Source organism: Egretta garzetta, unplaced genomic scaffold (genome assembly GCF_000687185.1).
Source record: "Egretta garzetta isolate BGI_Z169 unplaced genomic scaffold, ASM68718v1 scaffold215, whole genome shotgun sequence".
In the NCBI taxonomy this organism is placed as follows: domain Eukaryota; kingdom Metazoa; phylum Chordata; class Aves; order Pelecaniformes; family Ardeidae; genus Egretta; species Egretta garzetta.
The window spans coordinates 4751397-4768482 of NW_009259719.1; the positions used below are offsets into that span (position 1 = coordinate 4751397).

Here is a 17086-nt window from a genome sequence, read left to right on the forward strand (position 1 = left end):
TAGCAGTTTGCTCTATATTAGTATGTATTGAAAGGCATATAAATTTAGGCAGGCAATACGTGAGAAGCGTTGCTATGGACTAACTGAATATTTATTGTCATTCAGCAAGACCAGACAGTTTCCCCCATTTGCCTAGCAAGTAACCTTGATCCTTTGCAGCTATAAATCAGTGTTTCTGCAGGGATGAGGTGATAGCTTCGCCCATGTGGAATAACTCAGAGAAAAGGCAAGAAACTGATAAAAGGATCAGTATGTGGAATCACCGCTGAGTAATTAGGTATTCACAAGCTTCAAAGAGTTCTTAAATTATTTTAGTTACTACTTTCAAGATAATGGAAAAATACACTGTTGTGTTCGCAGTAGGTGTCCATGGATATCAAAATCCAAACAATTTAAACCATGTCTTTAATGTCTTTAATTTTTACGCCTTATAATCAAGCCCCATTAAAAAGAAATCTACTGTATTGGTGTCGCATCGGTCTGAGTGCTGCTGTATGTATGCCTAGTATCTGCTTCCGAAATATTTTTCCAGTATTTGTTACTAATCATTTGGGAAAAACAATGCATAGAACATTGTGTCTTATTTTCAGGCACTGTATATCAATCCACTAGATTCATATAATATACATTGGCCTATCAGAAGGGGGCAGTTGAATCTCCACACAGGACCTGGTGGCTCTCTCACTGCAGTATTAGCAGACCTTGAAGTTATATGGTCACATGCAATACAAAAATATCTGGAAATACCACTGAAAGACTTAAAGGTGAGCTGTGAACACGTTAACAATAACCTGCTGTTATTGTTAGCCTCTTACTGGTGGTTTTCTTAATAAATTCTTTCTGCTGGTGAGCGTGGTTCCTAAGACTTAATTTGGAATTCTCTGCATATCTTTAAGACAAAAATTGTTAATAGAACTTCTACCAAGGAGGTATGAAAATCCCGTGATAGAAATTTCAGTCTTAGTCTGTTTGGGATTTTTTTTTATTGCCTAAAAAGGAGGCAGCTGAGGAATGGATGCCTAGTAGTTTCATAATTTCTCCTTGCCGAGTAGGTGGTTTTCTCATACCTGATATACTTTTAAACTTTTTAGTGACCTATAAAGCCGTAACTTGGTACTTTGAACTCATTCTTTAAATTATTAAAATCCTTCCCCCTTTCCATAATTTTGCTTCTTTTAATAACTGGTCTATTATGCTTTCTTCCTTAGCATCAGGTATTCAAGAATGTAAAGAGAAACTTAATTTGAGAGCTGGCTTTAATTTACTGTTCTTACCTTCAGTACTACAGATGCATTTTACTAATTCCAGACATCTATAATAAACAACATGTGAAAGAACTGGTAAATATGATCCTAATGAAGATGGGCTTCTCAGGTAAAACCATACACAAGCAAGCACTTAACGATGAGTAATGTAAAGATTTTTTGGTTTGTTTTTTTTTTTTTTACCTTTAAGGCACAGTTTTGCACATCAATCCCAGTTTGGCTGGGACTAGTACCTTTCATCTTTTGCTGTTCCCATAACTGTTGTCTGTTTTAATGAGGCAAAATGGTTGGCTAGCATTGAAACAAGTTTCTTGGTTTGCTATGAGGTATTCCAACCATGGGCTTCTCACTTCAGCTGAGATAAAAATAGCAACAGTCTGATCTCTCAAGTATTTCTAAAATGCACAATGTTAACTCCACAGAGTATTGAGATTCTTAGACTTCAAACAAATGTGTATGATGTAAGATGCTGCTGCTGTCCTCTCTACAGGATGACATAATAGGAGGTTTCAGAATTGCTTAAGTGCATATGCTAAATATAGAAGAGCAATACAATTTTTAAAAAACAACCAAGTAATTGTTACCTGCTTCTGCGTATTTATTTTTAGACTGGAAGGCCCTCTGATGAAAAAGAGTAATGCAGTCTCTGTTCAGTTAAACTGCTGGAAGTTTCTGGCCAGTCTTCTGGAAAGAACTGCTGTAGTCTTAGCCATCTCTCTCTGATCTCACATTTAGAGAGCAAGTCCTTACAGAAGGCACAGTGACCCAACCACATGGAGCATACTTAATTGGAAATAATCGTAGTAGTGTACCTTTGGTGCTGCATAGTCCTTTTTTTTTGTATTAGGTATGCGAGGAAAGAGGCTTAAAAAGTGGAAAAAAATAAGTTAAATGGTAGACTAGTCAAACAATAAGTTAATTGTAGGCTGTTGGAGGTTAATACTCCTTCCCATCTGAAAGAATTCAGTAGGTGGTAAATAAATACTGCAAAGAGAGAGACTGATCTCATGAGATCTAAATTTTGTTCACATGTATATGCAGATTTGATCTGTCTCTGTGTTAAAATGAACAAGCTGTATTGGCTGTTAGTTTAGATTTTGATCAGAGTGGTTCTAAATCATACTTTGATTCCTCCACAGTTTTTACACAGAAGTGATATGAACAGTACCTAGTAATACTACTATGTAAAAATGTACTGGCACTAGGATAGAAGAATTTGTGGTTGAAATGCGTTAGCTTCCGAGGAACAGGAAGAACACTAAGAAAAAAATACAAAGTATCATATTCATCACTTCATACACAAAAGTGAAAATCGGAAAGTATCGTTAATAGCTCTTCAGAGTGCTATTTCCTAAATAATAATTTGGTGAAGAGCATAACTAAGTTATCTTAATCTATTTAAAAAAATTTGCCTCCAGAACACTAATTCTACTTAGTTTTGTCTATAAAGCACAGTTCAGTTGAGCTGTTCTTTTCCTTCGTTGGCTTGAAGGATAGATCGAAGCCTCCGGTACTTCTCAGGTTTAAGTATGGGCTCATGATACAAATGCAAAGGTACTCTTTTACAGGGTTAAAGGTGGATTGAAAGGAAAACAGACAGTGAAATTGGATCTTGTTTTATAACTATTTAAAGAACATATCTAAAATGCTAATGGTATCATTATACTTGATTAAAACCAAAAAAAAAATTAAGAAAATGCATCATATGCATCTGATAACCAAGACCCTGCCATACTGGTTATGAAAACAAGTCAAGTCTGGAGGCAGTACCTTTAAACTTGAAAAAAGTAAGACCATTTGAATATAGGCATCCACCCCACTCTTAGTTTTTCTCAGGACTTTAAGGGCCTACCCAACAAAAAAAATACGTAAGTCCTCCCCACCCCATCTTCACTAAACATACAGACTTTCAGTGCAGAGTCAGGCTATTAGTTGATTTTAAAAGACATTAAGATATCCTTTATATGCCAGCAATATGGATTTGGAGCTTGACATAAATGGGATGTAATTTTTTCTCATATTGCTAGGGATTGTTGTACACCAGGAATCTGTCTGTGCTACTTTTGGAAGTGGTTTAAGCAGTGCATGTATAGTAGATGTGGGTGATCAGAAGACAAGCGTTTGCTGTGTAGAAGACGGTGTTTCCCATCGCAACACTAGGTACGTTCTAATATGCAGACTTACTGTAAGCATATACACTTAGTTGTCTACCAAAGACTTGACTTTAAAAACAAAACTTTTTTTTTTTTTTTCACAAATACAAGGGTTTTTTTACTGTGAGCTGTGTGACAAGGTCATCAGGTTACAGTATGAACCTTAAAGAATTGTGACATCTTTAAAAGAAGAAAACAGGCAGAACTGATACCGTGCTCTGCAAACTATGTGGAGGTCATGAGCACAGCGTGTCTGAAATGTTGCTTGTATTCCTATGTGTGCTACTGTAAAAGGCCAATATTTCAGCAAATGAATGAAATAATCTATCTTCTCTGTGCTTTAGGCTGTGCCTTGCATATGGAGGATCTGACGTGTCAAGGTGCTTTTATTGGCTTATGCAACGAGCAGGATTCCCATATAGAGACTGTCAGTTAACTAATAAGTTGGATTGCCTGCTGCTTCAGCACTTAAAGGAGACATTTTGTCATCTAGACCAGGTGGGAAGGGAAAATGGTATATTTTCCAAGTAATTCTTTTTTCGTTACAGAATGCTACTCTGGGGAACCCTTCTGTGAGTCTACAGTTGCTTGTAAATTGAGTAAATGTAGTATTTTACTCAGTAGAGTACTGGCAAAAGCTGGAGAAGCTTGAGACTTGAAGTGTTTGTAACTTGTTTTGTTTTTCTTATACTTGAAAGAATCCCAACTCTTAGAAAGATAGTTTCTTTGTTCTCATTACTGAAGGAAGCTGATAGTAGCTACGTATTTGCTGCTTTTCAACTTCTTTTCTAAGATTTGCCAGCAGCTCTCTTCTTTCTGAACAAACCCTCCTTTTAGAGGCTTAGGCATGTAGAAAGCTGTTTGGCATATTGTGCTATAAGGAAAAGTCTTGAAAAAGAGTTCAAGAATAGGTAAATGAAATTCACAATATGAAGACTTCTGTTACTTCTTGTTGTTTCCTACAGTTTAAATAGATTATGCAGCTTGATAGAGAGATATAAAAGATTCCATTTTTTTACACTGTTTTGACCTTAGGATATTTCTGGATTGCAAGACCATGAGTTCCAGATTCGTCATCCAGATTCTCCAGCTTTATTGTACCAGTTCCGATTAGGAGATGAAAAATTACAGGTGGGGGTTTTGTTTTTGTTTTTTTAAATTGCAAGAATTATATTCAGCATTCAGGCTTAGGGCCTCACTTTGTATCAGTCCAGTGCTAATAAACCCACATGATTTATGGATTGTTTTTAATATATGCTTGTTGATAGTTATAAAATTAATTTCTATATGTATGCATGGGCCTAATGCAGCACTAATGGATGCACAAGACTTCCTGACTTGCTTTAGCCAAAATGGCTAAATTTTGCAAGTTTTTCTCCTCACCATTACATTTTCTAATTTTGTAACAAACTGCATTTGAATACTTATTTATCATACAATGCCAGAATCTGTAAAGATAGCCTATATAAATGTACAGTTGTATGTTTGGGGAGTTTTCTAATTATACAAAGCTGAAGACTGTTTAGCCTTTTACAAAACTATTTGAAAAAATGTGTATTTAATTTCCAATTGTGAGAAAAATAGAACAAGCTTTTTCTTATAGTAAATACAAAAAAACCCCACCCAAACCCTGTGTAGTAAAACCATGCTAAATCTCCCATTCTTCAGGCCCCAATGGCTCTATTTTATCCAGCAACTTTTGGAATTGTTGGACAAAAAATGACAACTTTGCAACACAGGTCACAAGGTGACCCTGAGGATCCTCATGATGAACATTATCTGCTAGCCACACAAAGTAAGCAGGAGCAGGTGTGTGAATGCTCATTTTGTTTTTCATTAAGTGTTATTTAATTGGGGAATAAAATCAGGACTCATCAGCTCATCTCAGAAACCAGTGTGTTATCTGGGCCAGAAGCATTAAAAAGTAAATTTAGAGTAAGGAATTATGGATGTCTAGACAAGCCCTTAATTAAAACAGTTTATTTTCAGAGTTTAAGAGGGCTTCATATTACGGCATTGATACAGTTGATGGAGTTCAAAATAAAACCCGTACTTTGAAAGCGAGAATTAAAATGAAGTAATACGATGCTTAAGCTTTCTGTGCAAAAAGGTGACGAGAAGTACAGTGGTGTTGATTAAGCCTGTGTATTGTTCTGTAACCTGCTGAAGATCTTTCTGCATTTTTCATAGTTCAACCTGTTTTCTCATTTCTAAGTCTGCAAAAGCTACAGCTGATAGAAAATCTATGTCGAAGCCTGGTGCTTTTGAAGGAGACTTGAGAGGCCAAGCCTCAGACATTTCAGAAAGGCTCTACCCACAAGAAGTGGAACTGGGATCTTCCCAGAGTGATTGTATGATATCTGGAAATGACTCAGAGGAACCTTTAACTGCACCCATGTCCAGGAAAACGGCTATTTCTCAGTTTGAAGGCAAAGCCTTAGGCCTTGACAAAGCCATTCTTCATAGTATTGACTGCTGCGGTAAGAATTACATTTGGACAATTCTGTAAAATATGCATGTCAGTCAGTTTGGATTTATGGTAACTCCAATATTTTACCAAAGTAACATGTATGTCCCTTAAGTTTTTGTGATCTAACACTGTTCCTTATACTTGCATCTTTGTTGAGTTTTCTTGTGCTGGATGTTTCGTATCTCCAAGGAACGCAAAAAATTTTAAAAGCAAACACTTACTGGTTTCTGTCTGGTTTGACTTGCACTAAATTCTTCATAATACAAATACAGGCTGTATTAACTTCAAAAAAACAGATTATTTCTATATATCCATTCATTCCAGCATCTGATGATACAAAAAAGAAGATGTACAGTTCCATCTTAGTAGTGGGAGGAGGTCTTATGTTTCATAAAGCTCAAGAGTTTCTTCAACACCGAATTCTCAACAAAATGCCACCTTCTTTTAGAAGAGTTGTTGAAAATGTTGAAGTCATCACAAGACCTAAGGTATACTGCTAACTGATAGCTAAATTGTTAATAAACTATGATTGGTTGAAATCTTCAAAAGATGAAAAAAATACATATTCTTTCAAAACCATAGCTTATTTGCATGTCTGAGAAGACTTAGTGTTTATTAGCTAAAGGCCATATTCTTGAAGCAGTTAGTACTGGCCCATGAAGTTAACCTGTTTGTTCAGCAAGAAATTGTGTTAGGGGGTTTTTTACTATTACAGTAAAAGAAAGTATAGCATTAGAAGAGAAATTTTCATTCGGCATTAGCCAGGCAAAATTTGTAAAAACAAAACTTGAGTATTTTTCAGAGCCTCCATTGCTGAAGGCAGGATTTCCATGACATGCCTAGAAGGCATCTTAAAAAGTGACCTTAAATACTCTTTCCATATTTTTATCACACTATTTTTCCTGAATAATTTTGAAGAACTTTTTTTCATCCCCGAGATTCAAAGTGGTGAATACTGTTGGAAAAATTAGGATGCAAGTTTTGAGAACTATGCAAATTTACACGAGTGATTGTGTACAATCTGTGTTTCAAATTTAGGATATGGATCCCCGCTTAATAGCATGGAAAGGAGGTGCAGTTTTGGCCTGTCTTGATACAACTCAGGAACTATGGATATATCAGCGAGAATGGCAGCGTTTTGGTGTCAGAATGTTACGAGAGCGAGCTGCATTTGTATGGTAATGGTTATGTTTACAGTGGAACATGATTAACTGAGGATTCCTTTCCCCAAACGCCCCCTTTTTCCAGTGAAGATGTATTGATCTTCTGCTGAGAGATATTTTTGTATTTTATTAAAACTAACTTCAACTGAGATTTTTCCAAAAGTGGTGGAAAAGTCTTCAGCATTGCTATGCTTCATCTTTTGAATTGTATGCATTGAATTCTGTGTACAGAGTATCACAGTCATCTCCAAATGCACTACATTTATATTATGTAGATACTTATATTAAGATTGCACTGTGTGGGAATCGGGTGTAAAATTGACATGGCAGATGTTAACAGATGTACACAGAAGCAATAGCTGAAGAGTGCAGGCAATGGGTTTAATGCCTTATTCTGGTTCATACTGTAATGTTACCAGGATATAAAATTGTCATGTAAGTGACCATCATGGAGAAAGTGAAATGGAGAAGCCCAACTACAGTTGCTGTTGGTATTTTGCTCATATAATAAATTACATTACTCGGTGGAAAAACTTAAGAATTTGGAAGTGGAGTATTTTTTCTTGCCTCTTCTCATTGTCAAAAGCTCTTGTAGGTTTTCATTATCCATGGCAGTTATCCACACTTTTCCCTATTTAAGAAATCTAATATCATACACTCAGAAGAACTAGATGCATTTTTATATAGTCAGCACTGACCTCAGTCCTGTGGTACAGGCATACGGGCTTTTTCTCCCAACCAATAATCCTTAGTTACAGAAGTGCTGTTTGTTGGGGTTTTTTCTTCTGTAATGAAGGCTCCTGCCATCCTCAGATCACACCTCAAATCCATATCTGCAATTATAATCCAGATTAAAACACATTAAAAAACCCTTAAAACATTACAATAAACATCAAAGATCAATGAATGTGGTTTCTACAAAGCACACAAGAAAGAACTGACTTCCTTTTAATCTGCTTTCATTAAAGTTCTAGAAAGAAAGGATATTGCTACCTAAATTATGCTGTAATTTTATCTGAAAGTAGTTTACTGTAGGCTGTGATTACATGCTTGTATTTTATTTAAGACTAGGACCTTTGGGCTCTTTTTTATTGAAGATACATACAATACTTCAGATTTTACTTTGGCAAGATTAAATGTCATTGCTGGGTTTGGTTTTTGGGGGAGGCTGGAATTCCTGCTATAGAAGAAATGGTTTTTTTTTTTTAATTGCATGATTGTGATACAGAAGAGAAAGTACATATATACAAAGATCTTGTTTAGATTTGTTGATACACAAATGGTTCTCCACAGCAAACATTTCACAACTTCACATCAGTGGGTGCTGACACTTGAACACCCTGAAGGGTGAGGTAAATTACTCCACTTTAAAAGCTACATTATTCTTACAGCAGTGTATCAGACATGCTGTAAATGCACACTGTAACTCAACCAAGTAACAGAATCAGCAAACCGGCCTTTAAGTCATGCTGGAAAACCTGTGCTGCTTAACTGCACCTGAGGCTCCTATCAGCGAACTTCACAAAGTCTACACAGAGGACAGCAGTACTTCTAAATTACTCGATGGACTGTGTTCTGGTATTTACACAACCAATTGCTTCTGACTGAGTTTTACTTGAGCACAAATTTCTTGCCCTCTCCTTTCTTACTACGGAAGTCACTTCTTAGTTTGCCACAATGTAGAAATGTTTTGTTGAGGATTTATTTCAAATAAGTAAGCTTATATTAAATATGGCCCAGTAGCTACAGCGCCCTACTGTTTGCTCAGCTATTGATGCTTTTGTCCTCCGTTTTGTAAGACTAGAGCTCAATATCCAGGCACCTGTTAATTTCCTGTTTCTTGCCATGCACCTCATTGCATGAAACAGAGAGGTCTCTGCAAAAGTTCTCAATGTATGTCCTTCATAAGACAGTATTTTGGACAGAAGTTCAAAGCCCTTGGTAAAGTGTCTTGTGAACTCACCTCATGGAAAGAAACAACTATATATTTTTGTACAGAGGAGTGCTTTGTCATGTCACTGCAGAAGAGGTTAACTGCAAGAGTGAATGTATTTGCCATGTTACTATGGTTACTCATGCTTTACATGCACCAGTGGTAGGGTTTGAACTGAGGAAAATCACCCTATTTGCTGCTGCTTTTTTGCAGCAAGCCATCGTGCAGGACCTTTTTCAGCAATTCTCCTTTTCTCCCACATCTAGAGTAACATCAGTTTGGAAGCCCTCATGCAGGAGTTCAGCAAAAAAGTATTATTGTATAAAAGTACAAAAAGCAAAAATACTGAATAGAAAAACTAGATCCCATCTTCATGATGAAATACATCCAACTTTGACAACTTCTCTGCACTTCATCTCTCCAAGAATGTTGAAAATAATTTAGCAAAACAGTGTTCAGTAGCTAGAAGAGTTTAAGGTCTACTACACCAAGGGAGCAGCTTTGCATTACAGACTGATGAGAAGAGGGTAGCAGAGCCGTGGTACTTAATCTGTTAGTCATTCCGCAAAACTAACGCTGTAAAGAAAAGTGCTAAGCAAACAAAAATTAAACAGCAAAAAGCTCACATTACCCCAGTTAATGTTTGCTAAAGAAGAAAGGGCAAACCAAAAATTGTCCACACTCTAAAATTCACTGTTTTTACAAGTGTTTTAGAGATTAAATATTTACTCTCCATTTAGGAAAAACAAACAATGGAAGGAAAAAGACTAAGCCTACATTAGCTGGTAGTGTGGTGGAATGGCAGCGACCACAAAGCATAACAACGGGGGCCAAGGAACATGCTTCTGTACTAAGTATTTCAGGGGAGTTACTGCAGCCTAGTCCTAGTCCAGTCCTGTGGCCTGCATGCCCAACAGTGGCTGGACCATGTTATATTCATTAGGGCACATCTTCCAGTTTGATTTAACCTGAGAGAATCAAAACTGCACTCCTCAACCACCCTGCAATACAAACCAAACTGCAGTGAGGCTAGTGGTTCCCTTCAAAAGAGCAATACTGATTTAAACTAAAACATTAACATAGACACATCTGGAGTTTACTAAAAAAACTTGAGAGTGTTTCTCTTACAATGATACCTAAAAGGTAGTCTCTTTCATGTGATCTTATCTCATCTAAAAGGATGCTTGCAGCAAAACTCAAAGAAAGGGAATTACAGAAATGCTGAAGTTCAAAAAAGTGAGAACTCTTACCTCTGTGATGACACAAGCTACTGCAGCAATACTACACATTATTGCAAGTAGAGCAGCAAGGAGAAAACACAAATCTTCCAACTGAATTGATTATGAGGCTCTCTAAAAGAGAAAGAACAATCACTTTGAAACAAGTCTTGCACAGCTGAAAAGCTGTCTTCAGTTAACGAATTATTGAAATGAGCATTTCCAGTGTCTGCAGATGGAAGAGAAATTGTGCTAAAAGGTAATGCAAAAGCGTTAATAATCACATGAGAACTACAGACCTGTTGACTAAGTCAATTTTCTTCTCTACTTTGAAAGAAACGAGCCATATCAGTCTGAATCTGCTCCCTCCAAGTTCCTCCCATGTTTCTGGGACATACCTCCTGCTGCAGCCTGGCATCTCATCATTTGTTCGCTCTTCCCTTTTGTTTAGAACTTTACCATGAGCACTAGCCACAAAATAACTAATTATTGAACTGCAGCATTACTGTATTAAGCATAAAACTTCAAGAAGAAGATGAAGGGCAAAATTTGCCAAGACCAGTGTACATAAAGTCATCTAAGACCAACATTATCTGCTTTTTAACAGGTTTTTGATGTTCAAATATCTGTCTACCAAAACATCTATTTTCCCAGATTTTTGAAAACATACAGGGGAAAATCTGTCGAATATACACAATATATAATGCAACAGAAAATATTGAGCATCAGTTTCTGTTTAGTTTGCATTGAATATTGACTCAAGAATGATAAATACTCAACTAACCATTGGCTTTCATCTGCACACAGTTTGTTAGGTTTTCTGTAGGCCTTGGGCAGTCATATCCACACTTCGCAAAGCATGGAATTATCGGGGGGAGGGGGCAGGAAGTAGAATAATTCCAATACACAGTTAAATGGGATTTCAGCACAGATTAATTCCTTTTGTGCATTTCCTTCTGTACTATGGTTTGGGTTCCTGATAGGAGTACTGTGTTTCCTAAAACCATTACCAGATTTTCTTGAAAGATAGTTTCCTTACAACTGATACAAATAAGAAAAAATGAAGAGAGATTTGTGAGATAAGTAAGAATCTAAGAAAATTTGGTGTAAACATATCAGGTATGTTTGCTTTAAGCTTTATAGCACAGGGACACTATGCAGAACAACATAGACTTATATTACCACCATGAGAAGAGGATTGATATCTACTAATTCATAAGTAAAAAAAAATTCTAATAAGAAAAAAAAGTGATATTCAGTGCTATGCTTGCATCTTGTTTGTTAGTCAGAATTAGTACAACTCTTCCCATCAATTATCTATACAAACCCAACTCTTTTCACTGAAAATAAATAAAAAATGTTACTTACCGCTATAAAAATATCAGTGCTCTCATCACTCGCTGGTATCCTCACAGAAATATTAGTTTCATTTATCTGATTGTGAAATGAAATTCTGAAGAAGAATGTGGGAAGGAGAAAGACATTTATCGCAAATGGAGTCATTACTAAGTTAAATCACATTTAGTATTTAATTGCATTTCAAATTGCATTTAATAGGCTTTAACACTAGTATATATTCTTAACATAAGAATTATAGATAGTGCATATACTTATCTCTAAATCCTCTAGTCTAATAAAACAAACCAGGGTGAATATCTGAGTAGGAACTACAAGCAAGGTGCATTTCATGTTAGTTAAGCCTAATTACTATAGTTACTATGTATTTTCTTACATTTTCACGTTCATTGATTAATCTCACACTGAATAAAATAATATTGTTTAAAAACATTCTTAAAAACAAAGAATATAATCTCAAAGTAAAATAACTTTGTAACAGTGGACCAGAGCTCTCATGAAAACAACCACAGTTCTTTTAGACCATCTCCTTGGTGTCTGCTGGCCAGCTCTGCTGCTTTAATGTCAGTGGAAGCATATGCCTCCTGCTGTGCTAATACAGAAAGTGAATTTAGAGAACTATGCTTTCAATTTATTATGATTTTTAAAAAAATGACCTTTGTTCCCATGTTTTCTTCAAGAAGTACGAGAGCAGCCCTGCTGAGAGGGACTTGGGGGTGCTGGTGGATGAAAAGCTGGACATGAGCTGGCAATGTGCGCTGGCAGCCCAGAAGGCCAACCGTACTCTGGGCTGCATCGGGAGAAGCGTGGCCAGCAGGTCGAGGGAGGTGATTCTGCCCCTCTACTCAGCTCTGGTGAGACCTCACCTGGAGTACTGCGTCCAGCTCTGGAGCCCTCAACACAAGAAGGACATGGAAGTGTTGGAGCGGGTCCAGAGGAGGGCCACAAAAATGATCCGGGGGCTGGAGCACCTCTCCTATGAGGACAGGCTGAGGGAGTTGGGCTTGTTCAGCCTAGAGAAGAGAAGGCTGCGGGGAGACCTGATTGCGGCCTTTCAGTACCTAAAGGGGGCCTATAGGAAAGATGGGGAAAATCTTTTTAGTAGGGCCAGCAGTGACAAGACAAGGGGTAATGGTTTTAAACTAAACCAGGGTAGGTTTAGACTGGGTATAAGGAAGAAATTCTTTGCAATGAGGGTGGTGAAACACTGGAACAGGTTGCCCAGAGAGGTAGTGGAGGCCCCATCCCTGGAAACATTCAAGGCCAGGTTGGATGGGGCTCTGAGCAACCTGATCTAGTTAGCGGTGTCCCTGCTCCTGCAGGGGGGTTGGACTAGATGACCTCTAGGGGTCCCTTCCAACCCAAAACATTGTATGATTCTATGATAATACTAAATATTCAAGCCCAAGACTGCTTGTTGTAAAATTCACTTCTAATTCTGTCTCTATTTTACAAACAGTTATATTCGGATTCCACAAACTTCCCGGGGGTTGAAAAGATTTCAGTTCAAAATTTTTAACAACTACGTAAGTGATGAAACGGATTTCTGCTATAACAGTGCTTGTGAAAGGCACCACAAACCCTGCAGATGACACCTTATGACCTCACAGAGTCTTCGTACTTTTGAAGGGGCAAGTCAGAAGTGTTGGTTACAACAGGGACACCCTGCAGTTGTTTGAATCCAGGCACTGTTGCTTGAAGATGTGTGAGGCAAAAATATCTAGTCCATTAAACGTGCAACAGATGTACACACAGTAATACTTAGTATTAATGACACATCTGCATGCCCAAATCTGCAAGGAATTTTGTTTAGTCTACTAAAGGTTCTATCTTAGTGTAGCAACCAGTAACTAGACTAAATTCATCATCTCAAAGAAACCAAAAAAACTTCTCCATCCCATATTCACAGCTTAAAATATGGCATTATTATCTAAATTAAACTGTAAGAGAATTCTCAAAATTCCCATTTTAAGGCAAAGAAAGATCCAGAAGTAGGTCTTAGACCCTATTTGGTATTCCAGCAAAGATGATGCTGCGAAATGCTTTTGAAGAGTTATTTTTTCCCCCTTCAGTATGATGTCTATATGTGTACATAGCACTTACCTATTTCAATACAACTTTTGCTATATTTCCTTACATTATCTTTACAGCCTGTGAATTTAAATGGATATTTAAAATTTTAGCAAATGCATGATCTGTGTGCATTTTCACTAAAGTCTATTAAAATATAGATAAATTAATCCCCAAGTACAATATTTTTTTCAAAATAGGAACTAACCTATGTAACTCCTGCTCCAAGAACAGTGGTTTTTGTCTTATTTTCTATCACCGTCTCCTCAAACACATGCATGCACTCACGAAAACACACTCCACTTACATAATCTTCATAGACAGCTGCCTAAAATGCAATAGCGATGACTAGGCATTAAGTAAAAAAATCCCAGCGGTCTTTCTGTTTACCAGTGATTATCTTACTGCAGATTAAAACAAACCAAAGGAAAAGCATCCCATTGTCAGGCTGCTCTGCATATTATCTCTCTATCTCCCAACAATACAAGTCAAAACATGGTCTTCTTTAAAGCACCTCTAAACTTACAGGCTGCCTTGCAATTTTAAAGAAATAATAATATTCCTGATTAATGTTTATTAAGAACTGCATTGAATAACTGTCTAGCTAAAAGCGCAAATTCTCTTAAAATTGACAGCAGAAAAAATATTTTTTCCTTTGAAAAACAATATCCATCTCTCTGTTGCTAAAAGATGTGACAAGCAAACACAGGAAAAAAAAAATAAAGCCAAACAACAATTGCTAAAGAGCTGGCTGCATCTGAGATCTCAGCTTTGATGACCTTGTAGGGCACTGGGCAGTTTTCAAAACACATTGAAAACCGAAGCCATTTCTGTCCTTAATAAAGAAATCTGTGCAATAACATGGATGGAAAAAAACCCCAGTAGTATCATTTAGCAGAGAACACTTGATAAATTACCTGGTGTAATTAACAGAATGGATTTTGATGGAAAATCCTCTTTTATATTTGCTGGGGGTAGATTGTAAGCATGGATGAAATATTTTGTTTCCAGTTCTACAGGGAATCCAATGTAATGGAACTGCCACTAAAATAAAAATGAAGAAAAGTTCACTTCAGGAACTTAATACAAAAATATATATATACAATCCTAATGGGATCACGTTTAACAGAGGAGAATTTAGATATATTGGTAACTGCTAACAGTTACTTGAAAAGTGCACTTAAAAAGGACAAAAATAGATTTCTAGGAAAAGGTAAATCCAAACTCAGAGACAGGAATAAGATATCAAGTGTCAATTTCATCATTACGTGTATGCACACCTACAGCTTGCAGCCAATATGAAATAATTAAAATTTTAGCCCACAATGAAGGAGGTTTGTCCCCTTTCACACCATCCTCTGTCCCAGTTAATCCAATGACAGATCATGTAATTCTGGCTTGTGTTACCCCAGCTCTAAGCATCCATTTGAGAACAGGAGAGATGAAGTTACAGAAAATACACAGATAATTTTCCCATAGCTTTGTTCTCAGTCTCCCAAAACACAGGGCTCAAATCCCTCTTTCATTAAACATCTCAAGGAAGTATGAAACTACCGTTTTTTCTTTCTCAGGTCCCTTTTTACTAACTTCAGCAGAAGGGAAATTTTTACTCCATACTTTTAATTGTCACTTCCTTATTCCCTGCCTTTTTCTTCCTAAACTAAAATAAATGAAGAAAACAACTACTTAAAAATATTCTTACTCGTTGGTTGCTGACTGCAGTTTGTCTTTGAAACTTTTCTGTACAATTGCATCAAACACACTGAAAGTGTTCAACAATCCCTTTGCTGGTCACACAAATCTTAGTGGCTATCAGTTCTGTGATGCTGGCAAGAAGTAAAGACGACACTTGCTGATCAATAAAAAAATAAGTTGTTTCACATCATAGAACATTAAACAAAGAAAGCTTCTGTGACAATCATTTCCTTAAATAGAACACAGCAATTTTAAAATTTGCTATGTATTTTCATTTGCCCTATTTACAGAACTAACACCAGAGACTATAGTACCTTTCTCAATTTGTTTTATCCAGCTCATGTCACACTCATTGCACTAAAGCAAAAAAACATCCAAGTTATTAAAGCACAAAACATCTAATACGCTCTGCATTTCAGCTCTCTGCTCAGTCAAAGGTATACTTCCACTGGGTCTTTGTACCTCTGTCTGTTCTTGCAGCTCTAATAAAGTGATTTTTGGTCTTTTCATTGCAGACTTAAAAACATCCCATTGAAGGCAGATAATCCTATGTAAAATATCTTATATTCTAATAAGTGTGGTCCCAGATCCGGGAACCAGAATTCATAATTCTGCTGGGGAAAAATGGACTCTGAAGTTTTACAGAATATTACAATTTCTCACCCTCTCCATGTCCACGGGCTATAAGCTACCTTTATGCCCCCTGCCCTCCACAAATAACACCTACCGTGTCTTTTGTGAGTGTATGAGTAAGATAGTCTCCTCCCTAGACTCCAGACAATTTTTCCAGCTTGTATTTAGCTTTGACATCCACTGCTTTTATTTCTAACATAAAGAAAGGTTGGTGCCCAAAAGCTTGGCTGTTTTTTGTCAACGTAGTACTTTTGCCAACAAGCCCTCTCCTGTCCAGGGTTCCCAACGGCATAGTTACTTCTGTATTTATAACTGCAACCATGTCATTAATAAACCAAAAGTTTTACTGAACATATATTTGCTCCTTAGAGGGGCTGGCTGCATTCACTGCAACGACGCATCCAAAGCCACAGTCAGTTAATAGATCACTAAACCCAGGAGAAAACACCTTTATTAATTCAGAAGCACATTGTTTTATACAAACCAATCTCTACAGAAAAATTAGCTATCTTAAACGTTGACAGGTAAACTGAAAGGCAGTAGGGTACCTTTTATTTGCTCATGTCACATTTCCAGGATTACCCTCTGCAGTTCATTTTCTTATTCTCCTTAGAATCCCCACCAGCCACTCTTGACAACAACCCTACCATCTGTGCTGAGGCTCCAACTCACATTCATGAAATCGGACTGAAATTGTGTTTCAACTTCTTTTTCAACCAACACAGCACTGAGATGATAAAGATCTGCTGGTGGGACACTGTACCACTTTCTCAGTTCAGGAGCAGAACCTTGTGAAGAAATATAACCAGGAATTAAAATAGGCTGATCATAGCTAACATATCTCCATCTGTCCATCAGTCTCTGGATTGCATGTTTATCTGACATTGGGGAAAAAAAAAATGGGGGGCAGGGGGAATCACACTTTGAATTTGAATTTCAGTATCAGTTTATGAATAACAAAGCCATTCTTCTCCCATGCATCCAGAAAAATCTCTCTAGAAATCACAGAATGAAGAACCTGATGTCTACTCCCATTCTTGTTTAGCTAGATGAAAACTGTTTGTCTCAAGCTGCAGTGACTGATAAAAATCAAATGAGCTATGATATAAGCAGATAAAGTCATAATCCTAG

At 37.0% G+C, this 17086-nt stretch overlaps 2 protein-coding genes across 2 annotated transcripts in view; one reads left to right on the forward strand and one right to left on the reverse strand.

Annotated features, from left to right (window-relative positions):
* Positions 1–7597, forward strand: part of ACTR8 (actin related protein 8) — a 9045-nt gene extending 1448 nt beyond the window's left edge. Inside the window, exons 4-12 of the mRNA XM_035894816.1 lie at positions 591–764; positions 1281–1374; positions 3293–3425; positions 3763–3916; positions 4454–4549; positions 5087–5227; positions 5634–5898; positions 6213–6376; positions 6927–7597. Coding sequence (XP_035750709.1) covers positions 591–764; positions 1281–1374; positions 3293–3425; positions 3763–3916; positions 4454–4549; positions 5087–5227; positions 5634–5898; positions 6213–6376; positions 6927–7070 — 1365 coding nt within the window. The 3' untranslated portion in view covers positions 7071–7597. The remainder of the gene's footprint in view (positions 1–590; positions 765–1280; positions 1375–3292; positions 3426–3762; positions 3917–4453; positions 4550–5086; positions 5228–5633; positions 5899–6212; positions 6377–6926) is intronic.
* Positions 7598–8939: 1342 nt separating this feature from the next.
* IL17RB (interleukin 17 receptor B) lies at positions 8940–16840 on the reverse strand. Its single transcript, XM_035894660.1, is given in 6 exon segments — positions 8940–9127; positions 9130–9186; positions 9189–9271; positions 12962–13139; positions 14545–14671; positions 16628–16840. Coding segments are annotated over 6 exon segments (846 nt in total).
* Between the last annotated feature and the right edge of the window lie 246 nt (positions 16841–17086).